Consider the following 19,967-nt stretch of genomic DNA (forward strand, 5'->3'; position numbering starts at 1 on the left):
CTCTTTCCCCTCCCCACCCCAGCACCAGGAGCCATGTCCTCCGTGATGTCTGTCCAAGAGGAGAACCGGGTGCTGCAGGTAGAGCTGGGAAGGCTGGAGGATCTGCTGGCCCATAGCAGGGCAGACCGAGATGAGCTGGCTATCAAATACAGCGCCATCAGCGAGAGGGTAAGAGACAGAGAAGAGAAGGCAGGAGAGGGAGGGAGGGAGGGAACAGTAAGTAAAAGATAAAATTAGATTATCCAGGAAAAGGTAACAGGATTAGATGTGAAGTATATAAGTAAATGGAGGTTGAGAGAGGGAGAATGAATGCATTTGTTGTAGTACTACACTAACCTGGTTGCTAGAGAAAAATATGTGGTGGGTTTAAATTCTTGACCCACCAATGTAGTCTGAAATCTTTCCCATAGAGGACTAGTCAGAGGAGTTGCCATACACCAAACACTAAAGACAACGTAGGCCACAGAGGGGAATTCCGTAGGGGCATTTGACAGACACATATAAGGAATACCAATGTACCCCTATCTCAATTCTCCTTTTACTATTTTCTTTGTCTGCTTGGAAGAGTTTTGTCCGTCTCCTTGGTTACGGGACTGGAATGAAGTGAAGTGGCATGTTGCTATGGCGTTCGTCACCCCTGGTGATTGTAAACAGAGGCTTCAGAGGGGAGGAGAGGGGGGGGTATCAGGCCAGAGTGGGCGGGCTCAGTAGTATGGGGTTAGAATTTAGCCTAACTAAATGTGGTTGTACATTCAAGATTGTCAGCTCTAAAACAAACTGGAAATATCTCCTATGTTACCTTTGATCTTCAGATGTTCTTCAAATGGTGATTCAGATAACCAGCAGTTAAAATGACTCTTCTGACAAATGAAACTGATGTAAATGTAATGTTAAAATCCAACATCCAGGCTACTATAACATGAATCCACGTCAGTGCTTTATGGCTAAATTGTAGAATACAGAGAGGCTTATCTCTATAGACCCAGTTGTTGAGACCTACAGAGGTTCCTATGGAGACAGGTTTGTGTTTACTGCTTATACTGAACTGTGGTGTTCTCCATGGAGAGACCCTGAACATTCATTACAGTGCTGTTTACAACTCTCCTCAATCACAGAGCCCTCGGAGAAACCATTTTGGTCAGATACGGGTAGGTAGATGTAACTACCTTGCACCATGCAATAATTCTGAATTTATAACAGAATTATGGTAAAACATTTCAGCATATTTAATTTATTTTCTATAGCATACCTGGCAAACCTGAAGAAAGACAGGGTTTACATATCAGTCTGACTCCCCCTGTGCATCATCCCCCATGTGTTCTCATCCACATAGCTAGAGCAGGCTCTCCGCCTGGAGACAGGTGACGGGGAGCGGGATTCACCAGAGTCTCGCAGCCAGGCTCAGCAGAACATGGACCTGCGCCGGCGTCTGGACGAGGAACAGGCAGCCTACAAGCGTAAACTCACAGCCTACCAGGAGGGCCAGCAAAGACAGGCTCAGCTGGTGCAGAAACTGCAGGCCAAGGTATCACACTATGATGCATCTGTTTCCATTCACCTCCCATATATTTGGGGGTTAAAGGGTGTTTTACTAGTTCATTTATAGGCCCGTAATTGTCTGTCAACCCTCTCAGTTGTCAACAGAAGAACACACACATGAACATAAAGCAGGTGATGGCAGTGTTTTCTTTTCGTGGTTGTAATACGGGATGTAAGATCATGAACCTCATAGATGTCTTCCTGTATGACATCACTGTCCTACAGACTCTCCTACTAAGAATGAAAACATTTGATGCTGACAAATGGGAACCTGATGCTGATTACCTAGTCTATATTATGTCACCAGTCAGAGAGCAGATCACCTCACTGTGTCCTCCCCTCCAGGTCCTGCAGTACAAGAAGAGGTGTGGAGACCTGGAGCAGACTCTAGTGGAGAAGTCCTCGGAGCTGGAGCAGCACAGACTGAGTGTTCGTACTGCTCTACACCACTATGGAGACATTCTGAAACAACTAACCATGCCATTTAGTAACAACATTGAGTTAATCTACAATTCACATCTGATGCATAACTGTCATTCTTATTTCCCTTTAGGGTCGTTGTGATATGTCCAGCAACAGCCACCATCGAGACGAGGAGGATCCATGCGGCGACCTGGAAAATGCTCTCATCCGGTTGGAGGAGGAGCAGCAAAGGTTAGTGATTGGAATCTGCCTGGGCCAATCAGCAATGAAACTAATGACGTACAGAATTCAATGCAATTGATGCAATGCCGTGTTATGTTCCACAGGAGCAGCAGTCTGTCTGCAGTGAACGCCATGCTGAGAGAGCAGTTGGAGCAGGCAGGACTGGCCAATGAGGCACTCAGCCAGGACATACGCAGACTCACTGCTGATTGGTCCAAATCCAGGGAGGAGCTGGAGCAGAGGGAGTCTGATTGGAGGAGGGAGGAGGAAGTGTGTATTACAGTTTTTGTGGATGGCTGTTTTCAATTTTCATATTAGAAGCACTTCTCTTATTTCTGTCACGTGACATTGACATTTCACAATTTCTCTCACTTAGTCTTTCCACAGTTATTTCAGCAGTGAGCACAGTCGTCTGCTATCCGTGTGGCGACAGGTGGTGGGCTTCCGTAGACAGGTCTGTGAGCTGAAGAGCGCCACAGAGAGGTCCGAACAATTAACTCACAACACACTGCATAAATGCACTACATTATATAGTTGCATGCTTGTGTCTTTGAATTCTTTCATATTTCCCCCTTTTCCCTGCCAGGGACCTGTCAGACATGCGTAACGAGCTGGCCCGGGCCTCCCACTCTGTCCAGTCGTCCTGCTCCGGCCTGTCCTCCACGCTGCGCAGCCGGGAGGGAGGGGCGGCTCTGGCCCTGGAGCGGGAGGTGGCGCTGCGAGGGCAGCTGGAGCTGCAGCTCAGAGAACGGGTGGCTGAAATGATGAGCCTGCAGACCAGGACTGATGCTGAAAGGGCTGAGCTCAACGCCAGGTCAGAGAGAGAGAACTGAACGCCAGGTCAGAGAGAGAGAACTGAACGCCAGGTCAGAGAGAGAGAACTGAACGCCAGGTCAGAGAGAGAGAACTGAACGCCAGGTCAGAGAGAGAGAACTGAACGCCAGCTCAGGGAGAGAACTGAACGCCAGCTCAGAGAGAGAGAACTAAACGCCAGCTCAGGGAGAGAACTGCACGCCAGCTCAGGGAGAGAACTGAATGCCAGGTTAGAGAGAGAGAGAGAACTGAACGCCAGGTCAGGGAGAGAGAACTGAACACCAGGTCAGAGAGAGAGAACTGAACACCAGGTCAGAGAGAGAACTGAACACCAGGTCAGAGAGAGAGAACTGAACACCAGGTCAGAGAGAGAGAACTGAACACCAGGTCAGAGAGGGAGAACTGAACACCAGGTCAGAGAGGGAGAACTGAACACCAGGTCAGAGAGAGAGAACTGAACGCCAGGTCAGAGAGAGAACTGAACGCCAGCTCAGGGAGAGAACTGAACGCCAGCTCAGGGAGAGAACTGAACGCCAGCTCAGGGAGAGAACTGAACGCCAGCTCAGGGAGAGAACTGAACGCCAGCTCAGGGAGAGAACTGAACGCCAGCTCAGGGAGAGAACTGAACGCCAGCTCAGGGAGAGAACTGAACGCCAGCTCAGGGAGAGAACTGAACGCCAGCTCAGGGAGAGAACTGAACGCCAGCTCAGGGAGAGAACTGAACGCCAGCTCGGGGAGAGAACTGAACGCCAGCTCGGGGAGAGAACTGAACGCCAGCTCGGGGAGAGAACTGAACGCCAGCTCAGAGGGAGAGAACTGAACGCCAGCTCAGAGAGAGAGAACTGAACGCCAGCTCAGAGAGAGAGAACTAAACGCCAGCTCAGGGAGAGAACTGCACGCCAGCTCAGGGAGAGAACTGAATGCCAGGTTAGAGAGAGAGAGAGAACTGAACGCCAGGTCAGGGAGAGAGAACTGAACACCAGGTCAGAGAGAGAGAACTGAACACCAGGTCAGAGAGAGAACTGAACACCAGGTCAGAGAGAGAGAACTGAACACCAGGTCAGAGAGAGAGAACTGAACACCAGGTCAGAGAGGGAGAACTGAACACCAGGTCAGAGAGGGAGAACTGAACACCAGGTCAGAGAGAGAGAACTGAACGCCAGGTCAGAGAGAGAACTGAACGCCAGCTCAGGGAGAGAACTGAACGCCAGCTCAGGGAGAGAACTGAACGCCAGCTCAGGGAGAGAACTGAACGCCAGCTCAGGGAGAGAACTGAACGCCAGCTCAGGGAGAGAACTGAACGCCAGCTCAGGGAGAGAACTGAACGCCAGCTCAGGGAGAGAACTGAACGCCAGCTCAGGGAGAGAACTGAACGCCAGCTCAGGGAGAGAACTGAACGCCAGCTCAGGGAGAGAACTGAACGCCAGCTCGGGGAGAGAACTGAACGCCAGCTCGGGGAGAGAACTGAACGCCAGCTCGGGGAGAGAACTGAACGCCAGCTCAGAGGGAGAGAACTGAACGCCAGCTCAGAGAGAGAGAACTGAACGCCAGCTCAGAGAGAGAGAACTGAACGCCAGCTCAGAGAGAGAGAACTGAACACCAGGTCAGAGAGAGAGAACTGAACACCAGGTCAGAGAGAGAACTGAACACCAGGTCAGAGAGAGAGAACTGAACACCAGGTCAGAGAGAGAGAACTGAACACCAGGTCAGAGAGGGAGAACTGAACACCAGGTCAGAGAGGGAGAACTGAACACCAGGTCAGAGAGAGAGAACTGAACGCCAGCTCAGGGAGAGAACTGAACGCCAGCTCGGGGAGAGAACTGAACGCCAGCTCGGGGAGAGAACTGAACGCCAGCTCAGAGGGAGAGAACTGAACGCCAGCTCAGAGAGAGAGAACTGAACGCCAGCTCAGAGAGAGAGAACTGAACGCCAGCTCAGAGAGAGAGAACTGAACACCAGGTCAGAGAGAGAGAACTGAACACCAGGTCAGAGAGAGAACTGAACACCAGGTCAGAGAGAGAGAACTGAACACCAGGTCAGAGAGAGAGAACTGAACACCAGGTCAGAGAGGGAGAACTGAACACCAGGTCAGAGAGGGAGAACTGAACACCAGGTCAGAGAGAGAGAACTGAACGCCAGCTCAGGGAGAGAACTGAACGCCAGCTCAGGGAGAGAACTGAACGCCAGCTCAGGGAGAGAACTGAACGCCAGCTCAGGGAGAGAACTGAACGCCAGCTCAGGGAGAGAACTGAACGCCAGCTCAGGGAGAGAACTGAACGCCAGCTCAGGGAGAGAACTGAACGCCAGCTCAGGGAGAGAGAACTGAACGCCAGGTCAGAGAGAGAGAACTGAACGCCAGGTCAGAGAGAGAGAACTGAACGCCAGGTCAGGTCAGAGAGAGAGAACTGAACGCCAGGTCAGAGAGAGAGAACTGAACGCCAGGTCAGAGAGAGAGAACTGAACGCCAGGTCAGAGAGAGAGAACTGAACGCCAGGTCAGAGAGAGAGAACTGAACGCCAGGTCAGAGAGAGAGAACTGAACGCCAGGTCAGAGAGAGAGAACTGAACGCCAGGTCAGAGAGAGAGAACTGAACGCCAGGTCAGAGAGAGAGAACTGAACGCCAGCTCAGGGAGAGAACTGAACGCCAGGTCAGAGAGAGAGAGAACTGAACGCCAGCTCAGGGAGAGAACTGAACGCCAGGTCAGAGAGAGAGAGAGAGAACTGAACGCCAGGTCAGAGAGAGAGAGAGAACTGAACGCCAGCTCAGGGAGAGAACTGAACGCCAGCTCAGGGAGAGAACTGAACGCCAGCTCAGAGAGAGAGAACTGAACGCCAGGTCAGAGAGAGAACTGAACGCCAGGTCAGAGAGAGAGAACTGAACACCAGGTCAGAGAGAGAGAACTGAACACCAGGGGCCTCATTTATAAACGTTGCGTAGGCACAAAAGAAGGTCTATGCCACTTTTGAAGCAAATTTGGGGATTTATAAAAACAAACTTGACCGGAGAATGTGCGGTCCTCCACGGACACTTACGTACGTATGACCCATACGTACGTACATAAACTGGAGGAATTAGAAACTACGACTCTGATGGCAGAAGGATGAAACTCGAGAAACGCTTTGAAATTGATACCATTGTGTAAAATAAATCAAAATATTACCTCTCACGTATTATATATGAAGAGTTCCCTGGAGTGCACACAAAACAAACAAACAGACAAAAAACATGATTTAGGATAATAAATACAAACGGAGATATCTGTTTTTGCAAAATAACCCCTCAAATATGTTGTACAGTTTAATCGGGAATCATATTTAATTGGATCTGTAATTATTAAGCAATACTTGCATGTTATGAAATGTATTCTCATGAATATTAAGGTGAACAGTTGGACAAATTACATTTAAACTGATGCTGTTTACGATGCCTCAGTCGGGCAGATACCAGTAAACAGTTTCATATATTATTATCACATGTTCGTTGCGCAGAACTGTCAGTGTGGTAATGGCCTTGTCATTGTCAGTTACAATCAGGGTAATTACCACACCTGACGTTGTTACACAACTGGGTGGCTTTGACAATCAAGTGGTTGGATATAAAAAGGCATGCGATTACAACGCGTAATGACGCACAACGGCTGCTTTGGCACTGATGGAAGATTTAGCCGTGCCTGTCCCACTTCAACTCCTTGGCAACCTCGTTAATAGCATCGATGGTGTCTCTTTGCGTTTGCAGGACTGCATCTGTGAGGACACAGCCGCTGGAGGGTTGTGACACACGAGGTGCAGTGGAGTCGCCGGGGCTGGGCGCACTCAGCTCCTGCTCAGCTGCAGCACCACTGGCCCGGTAGAACACGCAGCGACTAAAAACAATAGAAAATGTCACAATTGTTTGTGTAAATACATTTTTAAACACAACTTGAATGCATTTGGTTTACTCTTTTCAAAGTAGGGAATACTAATACTTGGATCGTCTGTCCCCCTCCACTCCCCTATAATACCGGCAAGTCGTTCATCAAGGGGGTTGAGCTCCGGTGTCCCCTTTCCCCCGCCCTTGGCAAAAAGACTTTGTCTGTGTACGGCTGCGCATTTCGGCCTTTCTGTCGAGATTTGCCGTCATCGTCGGCAAATCCCGATGAATATTAATTAGGGGCGTTTCGCTGACTATTTATAGGCAACTATAGGCGTTAAAAGGGTGGAACAAGACGCTCGCTCACGTGCGCCCAATGTCGAGTTGATTGTGATTCATAAAAGGAAACCGGCATGGGACATGTGTGCGCACTGTGTTATCAATCAGAATATTTTTGTGCTTAAGACATTTTTGCGTTTCGTCTGTATGCCACCTTTTGACGTGAATCCTCTGCACAGTTTTATAAATGAGGCCCCTGGTTAGAGAGAGAGAACTGAACACTGCTCAGTCACTGTCTGCGTCCCAAATGGCACCCTACATAGTACAATAGATTTGAGCAGAGCCCTATGGGATTCAGACACTGTCGGTCTGTCTGTGTCTTTGTGTTTAGTAAGTGGCAGCCTGATCTGCCTGGTGGTGGTAAACAAATCAGGAGTGTAACGTGCATCGTAGAGATTCCATGGTATGCTAAGTGATCTGTGTGTTTATGGTCAGGCTGTCAGATGCAGTGCGAGAGGTGGAGAGGCTGAAGAGCCAGAGTGAGGAGAAAGACAAGGACGTGGCCTCACTGACCAGGAGACTGGAGGTGAGAGACTGGCCTGTGTGAACCCAGCAGAGATACTTCCTGTAGCCATTTGCCATCATACCCCTCCCTTCTCACTATGGTTCTAACCTCCTGCAGGAGCAGAGTGGTAACGATGAGACAGACATGCAGGTGATGAGGGCTCATACTGAAACACTACTGGACACACTGAGAGACATTGCCCAGGTACAGCCATCACACACACACCACACCCACACAACACACCACACCACACAACACACCACACCCACACACCACACCACACCCACCACACCACACACCACACACCACACACCACACCCACACCACACCCACACCACAAACAAACAAAGGGAAACTTTGACCAAAACCCTTTATTGAATCCTCTTCCCAGACTGTCCTGTCCGATGGGGACTCGTCATCAGAAGCAGACCAGGAGAACACTGGGGCTCCTCTATTGGCTCTTCTCCGTGGCTCCTCCCCTCACCGCTCCTCATCACCATGGGGATCCACCTCTCCCAGGCGTTACTCCTCGTTGGCCACCGTCCCAGAGGCCAGCCTGTCAGCTCTGCGGTCTGCTGTCAACAGCAGACATCTCCAGCTGCAGGTACCCCCTCCACACTGTCCCTCTGTTGCAGCACATTAACACATTAACACATCTACTACTATCTATATGGGTTTACTATATTTATTTATTCTCTGGGATTGGAAATGCTTTATTCCAATGTTACATTGTCAAACGTTCCTATTCAAACTTTTACTATAAAAGTTATCTTGAGTTTCTTCGTTCCTCTGTATCACTTTCAGTGTTCAGTGTCCCTCTCTCATCTGCCTCTGTCTCTCTGGTCCACAGGAGTTCCGAGGGCGTCTCTCCTCTGCCCAGTCATCAGTACAATTGCTGCGCAGGCAGCTAGCAGAGGCGGAATCAGCCAAGCGGGAGGCGGAACAGCGCAGTCAGACCCTGCATGGAGAGAGGGATGGAGTTCAGAGAGAGAAGGACACCACACAGAGAGAGAGAGACCGTCTGAAACAAGACAGGGACACACTGGCTAGGTACAACCAGGAGGGCTCAGGCAGACTTCTAACACAACTTGGGTGATGGAAAACCCTTTAGGACCAGGAAGTGTCTGCCCTCAGTGCCCTAGTTAAAGAACACTCACTCTATGTATATTAATGGTTACATTTCAGTCGATATTTCTAATGTATCCATTGTCCTGTTGTGTTCTGTGTCTTGGTCTCTATCCTGTCAGTGAGAAGGTGGCTGTGGAGAAGGCAGCCCAGGCAGCTCTGATCAAGGCCCAGATTCTGCAGATGGACTGTGAGAAGCTGCAGCAGGCCGTGACGTCGGCCCAGAGAGAGAGGGATCACGAGAGAGAGGAGAAGGTGGATGCGCTGCAGGAGAGAGACCGGGCCAAGGCAGAGACCGACAGAGTGTGAGTGAGAATGTGTGAAAATAAAGGTGGAAGGGAGAGAGTGATGGGGGGGGGGGAACGAAGTAAATGATGAGAATTAGAAGGAGGATATTGCAAGTATACTGTATATAACTGTATTCCTATCCTTGTCCTCTGTCCCTGGTACCTGTCCCCACAGTCAGAAGCAGTGGGAGCAGAGTGAGAGCCGGGCGTCTGTCCAGAGAGGGGAGCTGTCTACAGTGAGAGAGACTCACCACCAGGCAGAGGTGGAGAGGCAGCTGCTGGAAGGAGAGAAGACCCAGCTCACTGAGGCGTTGGCCCGGGTATGACACACACAGATACGGATACGGATGTCACTATAACTATCTGGCTCCTCTTGTGTTTGCTTGTCATATTTTTGGTCCCTTTAACTTCCTCTCTGTTCTATGTTGAAAGGATACCTATCCTCTGTGTTACATATCCTTGTATGTTTTGTTCCCGGTCCCCCAGGCTGAGAGCAGTAATGCAGAGCTCTCTCTGCTGGTCAACAAGCTTCACTCTGAGGAGGCTGCCCTTCGAGACTCTCTGGCCAAGATGGGCAGCATGAATGAGGGCCTGGCCCAGGACAAGTCTGACCTCAACTCCATCATCAGCCAGGTGGGACCAACACCGTGATCAACATTTGACTGACACGTGGTAGATGTCATATAGAACTGATGCAAGAGTGACCATGTCATCAAATCAAAGCATTGCCCTTGCTAATATGTTTTCTGTAAGCCATGGTATCATGGTATGCGTATTGCCTATCAGGATTGCTTGTAGTTTTAAATGTAAGCCTTACACACCCGTCCTGTCTCTCATATGTGTCCATGTTTCTCTCTCAGCTTGAAGAGGAGAAGGCCTACCTGCAGGCCCAGAAACATGAAGCGGAGCAGGAGAAGATGACCATCAGAGATGAGCTTGTCCGATTGGAACAGGACAGGCTAGAGTTGGACTCCGCCCGCCTCGCCCTCCACCAGTCCTTGCAGGAGTCTGAGCTGAGCAGGGTGGGGATGGAGGCGGAGCTGCAGAGCCTCAGGGCCGATAGAGTGAAGCTGCAGGACAAAGTCACTCAGGTAAATGATGTGTCCTCTCCACTCTGAATGGGAATGTGGCAAGAAAGAGCTTCTGTCACTCTGGACTAATAAGTAATTAACAGTGCATGAAAATCACTGGCTTCTGAAACCTCATTGTTCCAGTGAACATTTGTCTGTAAATGTGTACAGTTTTACTGCATGTACCTGTGTATCTCTCTGCTGACAGCTGTGTGGCGAGGTGAGCTCTCTGGGGGCAGAATTGGGCATGGCCCGCGGTGAGGAACAGAGACAGGGCGTTGCTCTGGAGGAAGTAGGGCGGGGCCGGGCGGAGCTGGTCAGGGAGAGGGCGGGGCTGGTGGTCCAGCTGACTGCATCGGAGAGAGAGAACGCCACACTAACAGAGGAGTTGGCCGCATTCAGGTGAGAGATGTGTGTCTGACCGACGGTGTGTGTATTTCTGTGTGTGTGTGTTGACAAATTGGTCCCTAATATTAGTGTCCATGCCCCTGCAGGTCAGAGCGGGAGGCCTTGGAGACCAGCCTGTTTGAGGTGCAGCAGCAGCTGGTTCAGATAGAGTTTCGCAGAGAGCAGCTAGAAGCAGAGAACCAGAGCCTGCGGCTACTCAGGGAGACCACCACCGGTGAGAGATGGAGAGAGACAGAGAGGAGGATGAGAAATAAATGACCATGTGGAGGGAAATCAAATAAATGAGTGAGAAGAGGAGAATAGGTAGGAGAGAGAGAAAGTCTGTGCGAGTAAGAAAGGAAGAGGGGAGGATGGATATGTTGGAATGGAAGAAAATGATTAAGGAACATTGAGGGAGAGAGCCATAGATCAGGAATTAGAAACCTGTGTTTAACCCCTTACACTCGTGGAAATTGGGCTATATGGATATGGCCAAATGTAAATGGTTCTAACAGAACTATAAAAAGCATATTTATGACCAGGGTAGCAATTGAAAGAAAAGACTTAGGAGATTATGGGGAAAGGACACAACAGTTCACCTGACACAAGACTGAATCCAGACATTACACTGTTGATTTTATGTCCATTCTACATTTACTGGACATATTACAGCATTTTTAATAACGAAATCTGAAAATACATTCAGTAACGTAATAGGAATATGCATTGACATTTTGGAATAGGTGCAAAATAAGAAAAAACACAATCCCAAAATGTTCCATTATACTGTAAATCCCAATCTGGGTCAGTTGGGCATGATTTGAAAGCTTATTCTATTGCCAACATGGCTAACTAAGTTATAAAATACAATCTTACAGTTTTAGGCTTTCAGAAGGCACTTCAGACCAACAGATTATAATTTTGGTGCACATAGAATGGAGTCATGAGTGCTTTCAAGTGCTTGTTCTGTGGCAAATTTTCGACACAATACGACAGACAGGCTTATTCTGTTCAGGACAACCCAGGGTATAGCACATGTTCAGGACAACCCGGGGTATAGCACATGTTCAGGACAACCCGGGGTATAGCACATGTTCAGGACAACCCGGGGTATAGCACATGTTCAGGACAACCCGGGGTATAGCACATGTTCAGGACAACCCGGGGTATAGCACATGTTCAGGACAACCCGGGGTATAGCACATGTTCAGGACAACCCGGGGTATAGCACATGTTCAGGACAACCCGGGGTATAGCACATGCCATAGCAAATGTGAAGTAAACGTTTGGACTCACGGCTGTGTGGTTTGCTTGTATGACATCAAAGCGGTATTTATTATAATTCTCAACGTCTCATCTTTCAAAACACATCGACTCCTCTCGATTTACAGCATTTCCCTCGCTCGGACAACAACAAATGTGCAAAAGTAGCTGATTATTCGGAGGGATGGGTCTCTTCAAGTCAGTCACTGTGCTCAAGTTTATAAAGGCTGTCAGCCAAAACCCATACAGCTCTGTGAAGTGGAGAACCGGGGCTCTGGTGTCATATATAGCATGTTACAATGACAAAATCTGCCATTTTCAACCCATATATGAACGGGGCTGTGAGTGGAGACGGTTACAGCACTTATTTAAAAACTGTTGCTGCGTTTGATGGTGTATCTGTTGTATGACTGAGTCTGTATGAACACAGGTGTGAAACTGGTCATCATGTCTGATATTGTCCTGTGTAGCGGAGCTGAGGCGTGTGCGCGCGGATGGGGAGAATGTGCTGGCGCAGAGTGAGAGGGAGAGAGAGGCTTTGAGCCAGGCCCTGACTACCACCCAGCAGGAGTCCCAGCAGGCCCTCCACACCGCCATCACTGACCACCAGGAGGAGGCAGAGAGACTGACCGCTGAAAAGGTGAGGAGGGCTCAGGCTGGATTGTGTCTGTCTGTCTAGGCCTGTTTGGAGAAGTGTTTGTGCTAGCAGTAAGAGTACTATTTGGATGGTTTTACTGTAAAGAAGTGTTCTTGCTTTTTCTTGCTTTGTCCAAGGTGTCTCACTGTAGGTCTTGATTCTACTCAGTTGTTCATGTTCTTTATTTGGGCTGGTTTAACCCATGCAATGAACATGAACAACTGAGTGTGTTTGTTCTCCAGGAGGCCCTGCGTCGCAGTTTGGAGTTTGAACAGGAGGGGGCACTGCGACAGGTCAGACAGGAGGCAGAAGAGCAGCTCCTCAGAGCCGAGAGAGACCGGGAGGACCTGAAAGATGAAGTGAGGAGTCTGCAGCACGACCGAGACCAGAGTCTGCTACAGGCAGAGACAGAGAAACAACAGGTCAGGCACATCTGAGAGTCCATACAAACACAATGCGGGCTCTATTTTCAGCTGGCGCTAAGGTCTGAGGGGCAAGTGTCATCTAAAACCTGTGCACTGGCATTTTCCAGCCCTAACGCCAGGTTTGGCAATTAACCTGTCTTAAATCAGCTCGCTTGCACTGAGGTGGGAGGGATGGCAATATTTGAGGTGTGTCCTTAAAAACAAGCGCAGAAGTAACCATTTTCTGCAGCGCTAATGGGAAGTTGTAAGACCCACAGAGCTGTTACCAGATAACATCATTTTCATTTTTTGTACCATAAGCCGCCTCCAACATCGTTTTAGAGAATTTGGCAGTGCGTCCATCTGGACATCTGTAACCACGCCAGCCCAGGACCTCCACATCCAGCTTCTTAACCTGTGGGATCATCTGAGACCAGCCACCCGGAAAGCTGATGAAACTGTTGGTTTGCACAATCATTTCTGCACAAACTGTCAGAAACCATCTCAAAAAGCTCAAGTTAAGTTAAGCGTCGTAACCGAGTTCAGTGGGCAAATGTTCACCTTCAATGGCCACTGGCATGCTGGGGAAGTGTGCTCTGCATAGATGAATCCCGGTTTAAACTGTACCGGGCAGATGGCATACAGCGTGTATGGCATCGTGTGGGTGAGCTGCTGATGTCAACGTTGAGAACCGAGTGTCCCATGCTGGTGATGGGGTTATGGTATCGGCCGGCATAAGCTATGGACAACAAACACAATTGCATTTTATAGATGGCAATTTGAATGCACAGAGATACTGTGAGAAGATCCTGAGGCCCATTGACGTGCCATTCATCCGCCGCCATCACATCATGTTTCAGCATGGTAATGCACGGCACCATGTAAACAAGGATCTGTACACAATTCCTGGAAGCTGAAAATGTCCCAGTTCTTCCATGGCCTGCACCAGACATGTCACCCATTGAGCACGTTTGGGATGCTCTGGATCGACCTGTACGACAGCGTGTTCCAGTTCCCGCCAATATCCAGCACCTTTGCACAGCCATTGAAGAGGGGAGGGACAACATTCCACAGGCCACAATCAACAGCCTGATCAACTGTATGCGAAGGAGAGGTGTCGCGCTGCATGAGGCAAATGGTGGTCACACCAGATACTGACTGGATTTCTGATTCACGTCCCTACCTTATTTTAACGGTATCTGTGACCAACAGATACATTATGTATCTATAAGTCGTGAAATTCATAGATTAGGGCTGAATGAATTCATTTCAATTGATTGATTGATTTCCTAATATGAACTGTAAAATCGTATAAATTGTTGCATGTTGCGTTTTTAATAGTTTTGTTCAGTGTAGAAACAAAAAAACGATTGGTTTCCATCCCGTTTAAATTGATTAAAAACCAAGCATTGCCTACCTTCCCCTTAATCAAGGCTGGTTTAGAGGCATCACATAGGTGCATATTGTTGTCCTAGCCATTAACCAAGTATATAAATAAATACATTAGGTTTTAAATGGTCTACTGAAATGTTCTGAAATATTGTAGTAAAATATGCAAATTAGGCAATAACTCAATAAATATGCACATATTTGCAAATCCATTTTTCTGGACACTGGATTAAGTGTACCCTAAATATTTTGGTTTCATTTTGTTAAGACCCTCCAGGACAGGACTGACTCAGAGCAGATGGTGGACACATTTTTTTTTTCTTCATATTTCTAGCTGTAAAATACTAACGCCATGTTTATAAAATGCATTTTTGGCAAATGTATTATCGAGAGATTTTTTTTTTTTTACAACATATCAACAATTCCCTCTGGGCAAGTCTCGAGAATATGTCTAAGTATTACCACACCCAATTTGGTGAAAGCAGATGCTACTGAAGCTGAGCAAATGTAGTTGGCATGTGGGAAGAGTCTGACTTTCAGGAAATGGCAGTTAAAGGCAAGTACACTGAATTTAGACTGCCAAACACCTTTTTAGATCCAATCACCATCTCTTTAAACTAAGTTACTATAAATATGTATTCCAATTTGTTACATTCTCTATGAAAAGGGCTTTTAACTTAAGTGTAATTAAAAATAGTGAGTTTTCAAATGATGGATGTATGACCATTATAAAGTGGATCAAATTCATGAAACTTTAATGGTAAGATAAATAAAAGAAAATATACATTTTCATCAAGATTTTGATCGTTTTATGTGTTTTAAATACTAATATTAGTGAGCCAAAATAGCAACAAATCTCAAAATGTATAGGTATTTGCAAAAATGTCATTTCAGCCTGTAGTGCCAGCCTTAAATCATCTATTCGTCAGAGTGTCTTGATTTGAAAATATACAATACTGCACATCCTTAAACATACACACATATGCCTACCTGCATACTTAATTTTGCTTGTTCAAGTATCCATCCCCATCTTCAAAGAGCGCCTCTCATCCGGTTACCAAAGCAGGGAAGGGGTGATGCGTAAAGACATGTAGGCTAGTCTAAGCTCGTTGATGCCAGACATAGGGCATTAAGCAAACACTGAATGTTTTTTTACTGTTGCGATTAGCCTACACGTTACTGTAGCGTATGCTTTTTAATGAACTCTAGTATATCAATACACAATGGACCAGGACGAAAATAATCAGAGCCCCCAGCCTAATTCAAGTTGGGGGCAACGCAAATACCATCAGTAACCTACAGAACTTGAGACAAGCACATGCAGTATTAAGCCATGGAATGTGTTGATTTAAACCTCTAAGTCTAAGCCGTTGGGCAATGCTAAAATATGGAATTGTTTTAAGATGGTCATACCATGGATAATTTAGCTATTTGATTTGGAATTTTAGGACCCTTTAGGTATCAACAATTATATAAAAAATGATTTAATAAAATATATTCAATATAATATTGAATTTGGCCTTTACTACTATAGCCCATAGAAACACATTGAATAACACATTCATAAATGGCCCAAAGAGACAGTAAAAACCTATCATAATGAATAAGGCTTTGAAGTGTCTGTCCTATATCTAGGAGATTTAAGAAAGCTCAGGAATATATATATTTTTTGGGACACATATTTAACCCCTTATTTTTGTTGGAACAAACTACCTCCATACATCCATTCATTTGCATGGGGTACCTTTGTGGGGGTTGTAGAGCAAAACGGAGAACACTATTGTGAGAGTCTCATTAGTTTGTATGCCAAATCGTTCTGACGCTTTCATGAGAAGACCGATTTTCGGATGGGTCTGACAAAGCCCTTCTCACACCTACAACTTGTGTATTAATCAAAACCTAGCCATTTCGAGCCACCTGCAGCTATTGCACTCTTAATTCCGTCTGTGAAAATAGCAAAAATATTTCTTACACCCCTGGACCTATCGCACTACTGCCAGTGCTTAGATTTAACATTGCGTTACATTCGTCTGTAATGAAGTGCAGAGCAAATGTGGATAGGAGATGACTACTCTCATGAGGTTGTGATCCATATGCCCACTTCTAGAGGCCCTTTCTGTTTTCTCCCTATCTCAGATGTTGTCCCAGAAGGAGGCAGAGAAGGCGGTGCTGTCTGAGAGAGTGTCCATCCTGCAGGCAGAGCTGGGTACTGCAACCCTGGAGCTGGACAGACTGGCCAGAGAGGCAGCACATTACAAAGAACAGGAGAGGGTAATTATAGACCGTTTTAGAACTCTGTTCCCATTCTGTACTACCGTGAACTTTTTTTAAAGACATTAAAGTTTCTCTGACTTTGTCGGCAGGCCACAGTGGGAGCTCTGACCAGTGAGTTACTGGAGCTTCGCTCTCAGTTGGAGGAGGCTGGCAGTGTTCATGAGCGGGAGCTGCACCGGTTGCAGGAGAACAGCTCTGACCTGCAGACACACACTGATGCTGCCCTCAAAGAGGTAAGAGGCGGTTAGAGTCAGGGATGGAGCCGGTGACCATTTCTGGTTCAACATTTCTTCACCACTCTCCCTAACTTCCTCTTCCAGCTGGAGGAGTGCAGAGCTTCTCTCTCAGCCAGTGAGGAGAGCCGAGACCAGGTGAGACGGGACATGCTGGAGATGGACAGGCGCCTCAACCAAACCCGTGACACCGGGGAAGGGTACAGAAGGGATGGGGTAGAGCTACGGCGCACCCTCACTGATGTCACCAAGGAGAGAGACACTCTCAGCCTATCAAATACCCAGCTGAGGGAGACTCTGAGAAGTGCAGAGACTGAGAGAATCAGGTAGTACTTAGCTGCATACCTCTGACCCTGATTGTCACCTTTCAAATGTTAATTTACTAGTATCCCTCTCTGTTAGGTAGTAAAAATTAAACACAGAAGGCATCAACTGTATACTAAAGGACGAAATATGTGTGTCAGTGTGAAGCGTCAGTGTGAGGAGAAGGAGCAGCGGCTGGCTGTTCTGGAGGAGAGCCTGTCATCTGCACAGAGAGAGGTGACGGAGCTCCGCAGCTGTCTGAGAGAGGTGGAGAGGTCACGGCTGGAGGCCCGGAGAGAGCTGCAGGAGCTACGCAGACAGGTCAGTCACACATACCCTCACATCTCTGAAACACTTTGTTTGTTCTTTTACACTTATTGGTTTACCTTACCTGCTGTAGAGAACTCAACATTTCACTAGGGCATTGAGTTCTTGCTATCCACTGGATCTTACCAGGCCTTGGCTTGGCTTAGACATATTCTAGAAATTGTCGTCCGTTCGATCACTGCATCAGGTGAAGGTACTGGATGGAGAGAAGGAACAGAAAGGGAGGGAGGTGGCTGAGTTGCAGACGCGTCTCTCCCTGGAGGAGCAGAGAGAGGAGGAGAGAGGGCGGGAGATCTTCTCTCTCAAACAGAAGCTGGCCGAGGCTGACACAGCCAGGACTTCCATCAAGAAAGAGGTGAGGAGGGAGGGAGAGGTATGGTTGGAGTAGAGTGAGAGGTGTGGTTGGAGTAGAGGGAGAGGTGTGGTTGGAGTAGAGGGAGAGGTGTGGTTGGAGTAGAGGGAGAGGTGTGGTTGGAGTAGAGGGAGGTGTGGTTGTATTTATGCTTGTTTAAACATAAAACTTAATCAACTGCCGTCTACACATCTCTCTCTACTGTACTTCTTTCCCATCTCTATCTTTCCCCCTCCTCCTCTTCCCTCCCTCCTCCTCCCTCCAGCTGTCCATCCTCCAGAGGCGTCTGACAGAGTCAGAGTCAGGCTGGCGGGGATGTGAGAGGGAGCTGACGGCCCAGCTTCAGGATGCCCGGGGCTGTGAGAAGAAGCTCCAGGATGAGGCCAGGAACCTGTCCCTGCGGGCCCAGACATCCCAGGACTCCCTCACTCAATCCAGCCTGCAGCTCAGCGAGGCCCAGGGCCGCCTGGCTGCCACCGAGGTAGAGTTGGCCCGGGCCGAGGCCGGACGCAGGGAGCTAGAGTTCCGCCTGGGCAGCTTGCAGTCGGCACTGACCCGTACGCTGGGTATTGGGGCAGGGGGCCGGAGAAGTGCCAGTGGGGGCAGGGGCAGGAGCCCCAGAGGGAGCCCCCCAGCAGCATCCTACAGCAGCATTACACGTCCCCGCAGCCTCTCGCCTCTACGCTGCTCACTTTCACCCCCAAAAGGTGAGGATAAAATGCTCACATATCACAAAACATGTCAGTGTGAAAGTGGGACATAAATTGTGAGGAGTTATACTGTATATAATCTTTTCTTCCAGATTTTGGAGGCTCGACCCCTGACAACACGTTGGGCTGCTCAAGGCCTATCTCCCCAGAGCAGGGTGACACCCCCCTCCCCATGCCCCTGCCTGAGCTGGACCCTGAGACGCTGCGCTGCGGCCTCAGAGACTTCCTCCAGGAGCTCCGAGAAGCTCAGAGAGACCGGGTACTACAGCCACACTACATGGGCAGAGCAGTAAACATATTTAGATTTTATACACATTCTCCTATTCTAACAGATTGAAGTCCCTTTTCACTCTTTACTTTTAGATGAATTATCTCAACATTGTGCTGTAAACATTTCTGCAGCACTGATATGTGACTGTAGGAAATGCTAAAAGTCTGTCAGATTGTCTGAAGGCATGTTGTTGAAATGTGTTCCTGGTATTGGTTTTCAGGACGAGGCTCGCTGCCAGTTGGGGGCGCTACAGAGAGAGTTGGAGGAGGTGACAGGGGAGAGAGACTCCGCCCAGAACCGCCTCTCTCAGCTACACAACACACTGCAGGAGTGCCAGGAGGGTGAGACACACACACACACATTGCACACAAACCATAAGAAGGCCAAGATAATCATTTACACAGTGAAGTCATTGACAGACATACAATGACCCGGGGAGAGCACACGTTAGGAACACGTTAGCGTAAAGACCTTGTCTGTGAATGCTCCAGTGTTGTGACTGTGTTTCCGTCCAGGTAAGCGTGGTGTTGACGGGCGTCTGAGCTCCACCCAGGCCATGCTCCAGCAGCAGGAGGAGACGGCAAGGAGGGGAGAGAGGGAGAGGAGAACCCTCACTGACAGAGTCAAGGAGCTGGAGAGAGCCCTGCAGACTGTTGAGACAGAGAAAAAACACACACAGGTAGACATACACTCACACAAACACATACTTACTGTAGAATATCTTCCCTGACAAGGATTCTAGTGTCTGCTAACACACAGTGCTGACCACTGACCTGCCATATGGTGACCCTGCAGGAAGCACTAGGTGGAAGCAGAAAACTGTCATAACAACAGATGCCACAGAATACTGAGTCATTAAACAAAACTCCATGTCATATTTCTGGGCAAAGCAACTGTCCATATGTCCAGTTCTCTAAGTCCAACCCTCACACCACCCTAGAAAACACTCCCCATAGCCGACAACAGAGGGAGCATGGGGAAAGAGGGAGCGAGAAAGGGACTGGCTGAGTGAGAAGGAAATAGAGAGATTGAGAGGGTTAGTGGGATAAAGTGCAATGGAAAAGACGAACCAAGGGAAAGGAGGGTAGGTATTTATGATTATAGAGATTATAGTTAGGAGCCACAGAATCAAATAGTAGATAATTTAATAGACTGGGAAAAGACTCAAATGATTTATGTTGCTGGAAAGAGAGGGGAGGAAGTTCGGGAGGGGGGGGGGGGGGTTCAGCATTATGGGGAGTTGA

At 48.2% G+C, this 19,967-nt stretch overlaps 1 protein-coding gene across 3 annotated transcripts in view; it reads left to right on the forward strand.

The window, feature by feature from the left end:
* The window catches only part of crocc (ciliary rootlet coiled-coil, rootletin), a 42,937-nt gene that overhangs the window by 8,210 nt on the left and 14,760 nt on the right, over positions 1 to 19,967 (forward strand). For all 3 annotated transcript variants that reach the window (XM_031818830.1, XM_031818785.1, XM_031818827.1), the window contains exons 3-30: positions 23 to 168; positions 1,334 to 1,525; positions 1,885 to 1,968; positions 2,093 to 2,193; positions 2,289 to 2,454; positions 2,561 to 2,667; positions 2,771 to 2,998; positions 7,622 to 7,712; positions 7,809 to 7,895; positions 8,083 to 8,295; positions 8,542 to 8,741; positions 8,939 to 9,121; positions 9,279 to 9,423; positions 9,590 to 9,736; positions 9,964 to 10,194; positions 10,382 to 10,575; positions 10,668 to 10,795; positions 12,294 to 12,463; positions 12,703 to 12,882; positions 16,390 to 16,524; positions 16,617 to 16,760; positions 16,848 to 17,086; positions 17,225 to 17,384; positions 17,578 to 17,745; positions 18,008 to 18,449; positions 18,545 to 18,711; positions 18,944 to 19,064; positions 19,239 to 19,402. In XM_031818830.1, the coding sequence (XP_031674690.1) occupies positions 34 to 168; positions 1,334 to 1,525; positions 1,885 to 1,968; positions 2,093 to 2,193; positions 2,289 to 2,454; positions 2,561 to 2,667; positions 2,771 to 2,998; positions 7,622 to 7,712; positions 7,809 to 7,895; positions 8,083 to 8,295; positions 8,542 to 8,741; positions 8,939 to 9,121; positions 9,279 to 9,423; positions 9,590 to 9,736; positions 9,964 to 10,194; positions 10,382 to 10,575; positions 10,668 to 10,795; positions 12,294 to 12,463; positions 12,703 to 12,882; positions 16,390 to 16,524; positions 16,617 to 16,760; positions 16,848 to 17,086; positions 17,225 to 17,384; positions 17,578 to 17,745; positions 18,008 to 18,449; positions 18,545 to 18,711; positions 18,944 to 19,064; positions 19,239 to 19,402 (4,722 nt within the window). In that variant the 5' untranslated portion in view covers positions 23 to 33. The remainder of the gene's footprint in view (positions 1 to 22; positions 169 to 1,333; positions 1,526 to 1,884; positions 1,969 to 2,092; positions 2,194 to 2,288; positions 2,455 to 2,560; positions 2,668 to 2,770; positions 2,999 to 7,621; positions 7,713 to 7,808; positions 7,896 to 8,082; positions 8,296 to 8,541; positions 8,742 to 8,938; positions 9,122 to 9,278; positions 9,424 to 9,589; positions 9,737 to 9,963; positions 10,195 to 10,381; positions 10,576 to 10,667; positions 10,796 to 12,293; positions 12,464 to 12,702; positions 12,883 to 16,389; positions 16,525 to 16,616; positions 16,761 to 16,847; positions 17,087 to 17,224; positions 17,385 to 17,577; positions 17,746 to 18,007; positions 18,450 to 18,544; positions 18,712 to 18,943; positions 19,065 to 19,238; positions 19,403 to 19,967) is intronic.

The sequence above is a fragment of the Oncorhynchus kisutch genome, linkage group LG1, assembly GCF_002021735.2.
Source record: "Oncorhynchus kisutch isolate 150728-3 linkage group LG1, Okis_V2, whole genome shotgun sequence".
NCBI lineage: Eukaryota > Metazoa > Chordata > Actinopteri > Salmoniformes > Salmonidae > Oncorhynchus > Oncorhynchus kisutch.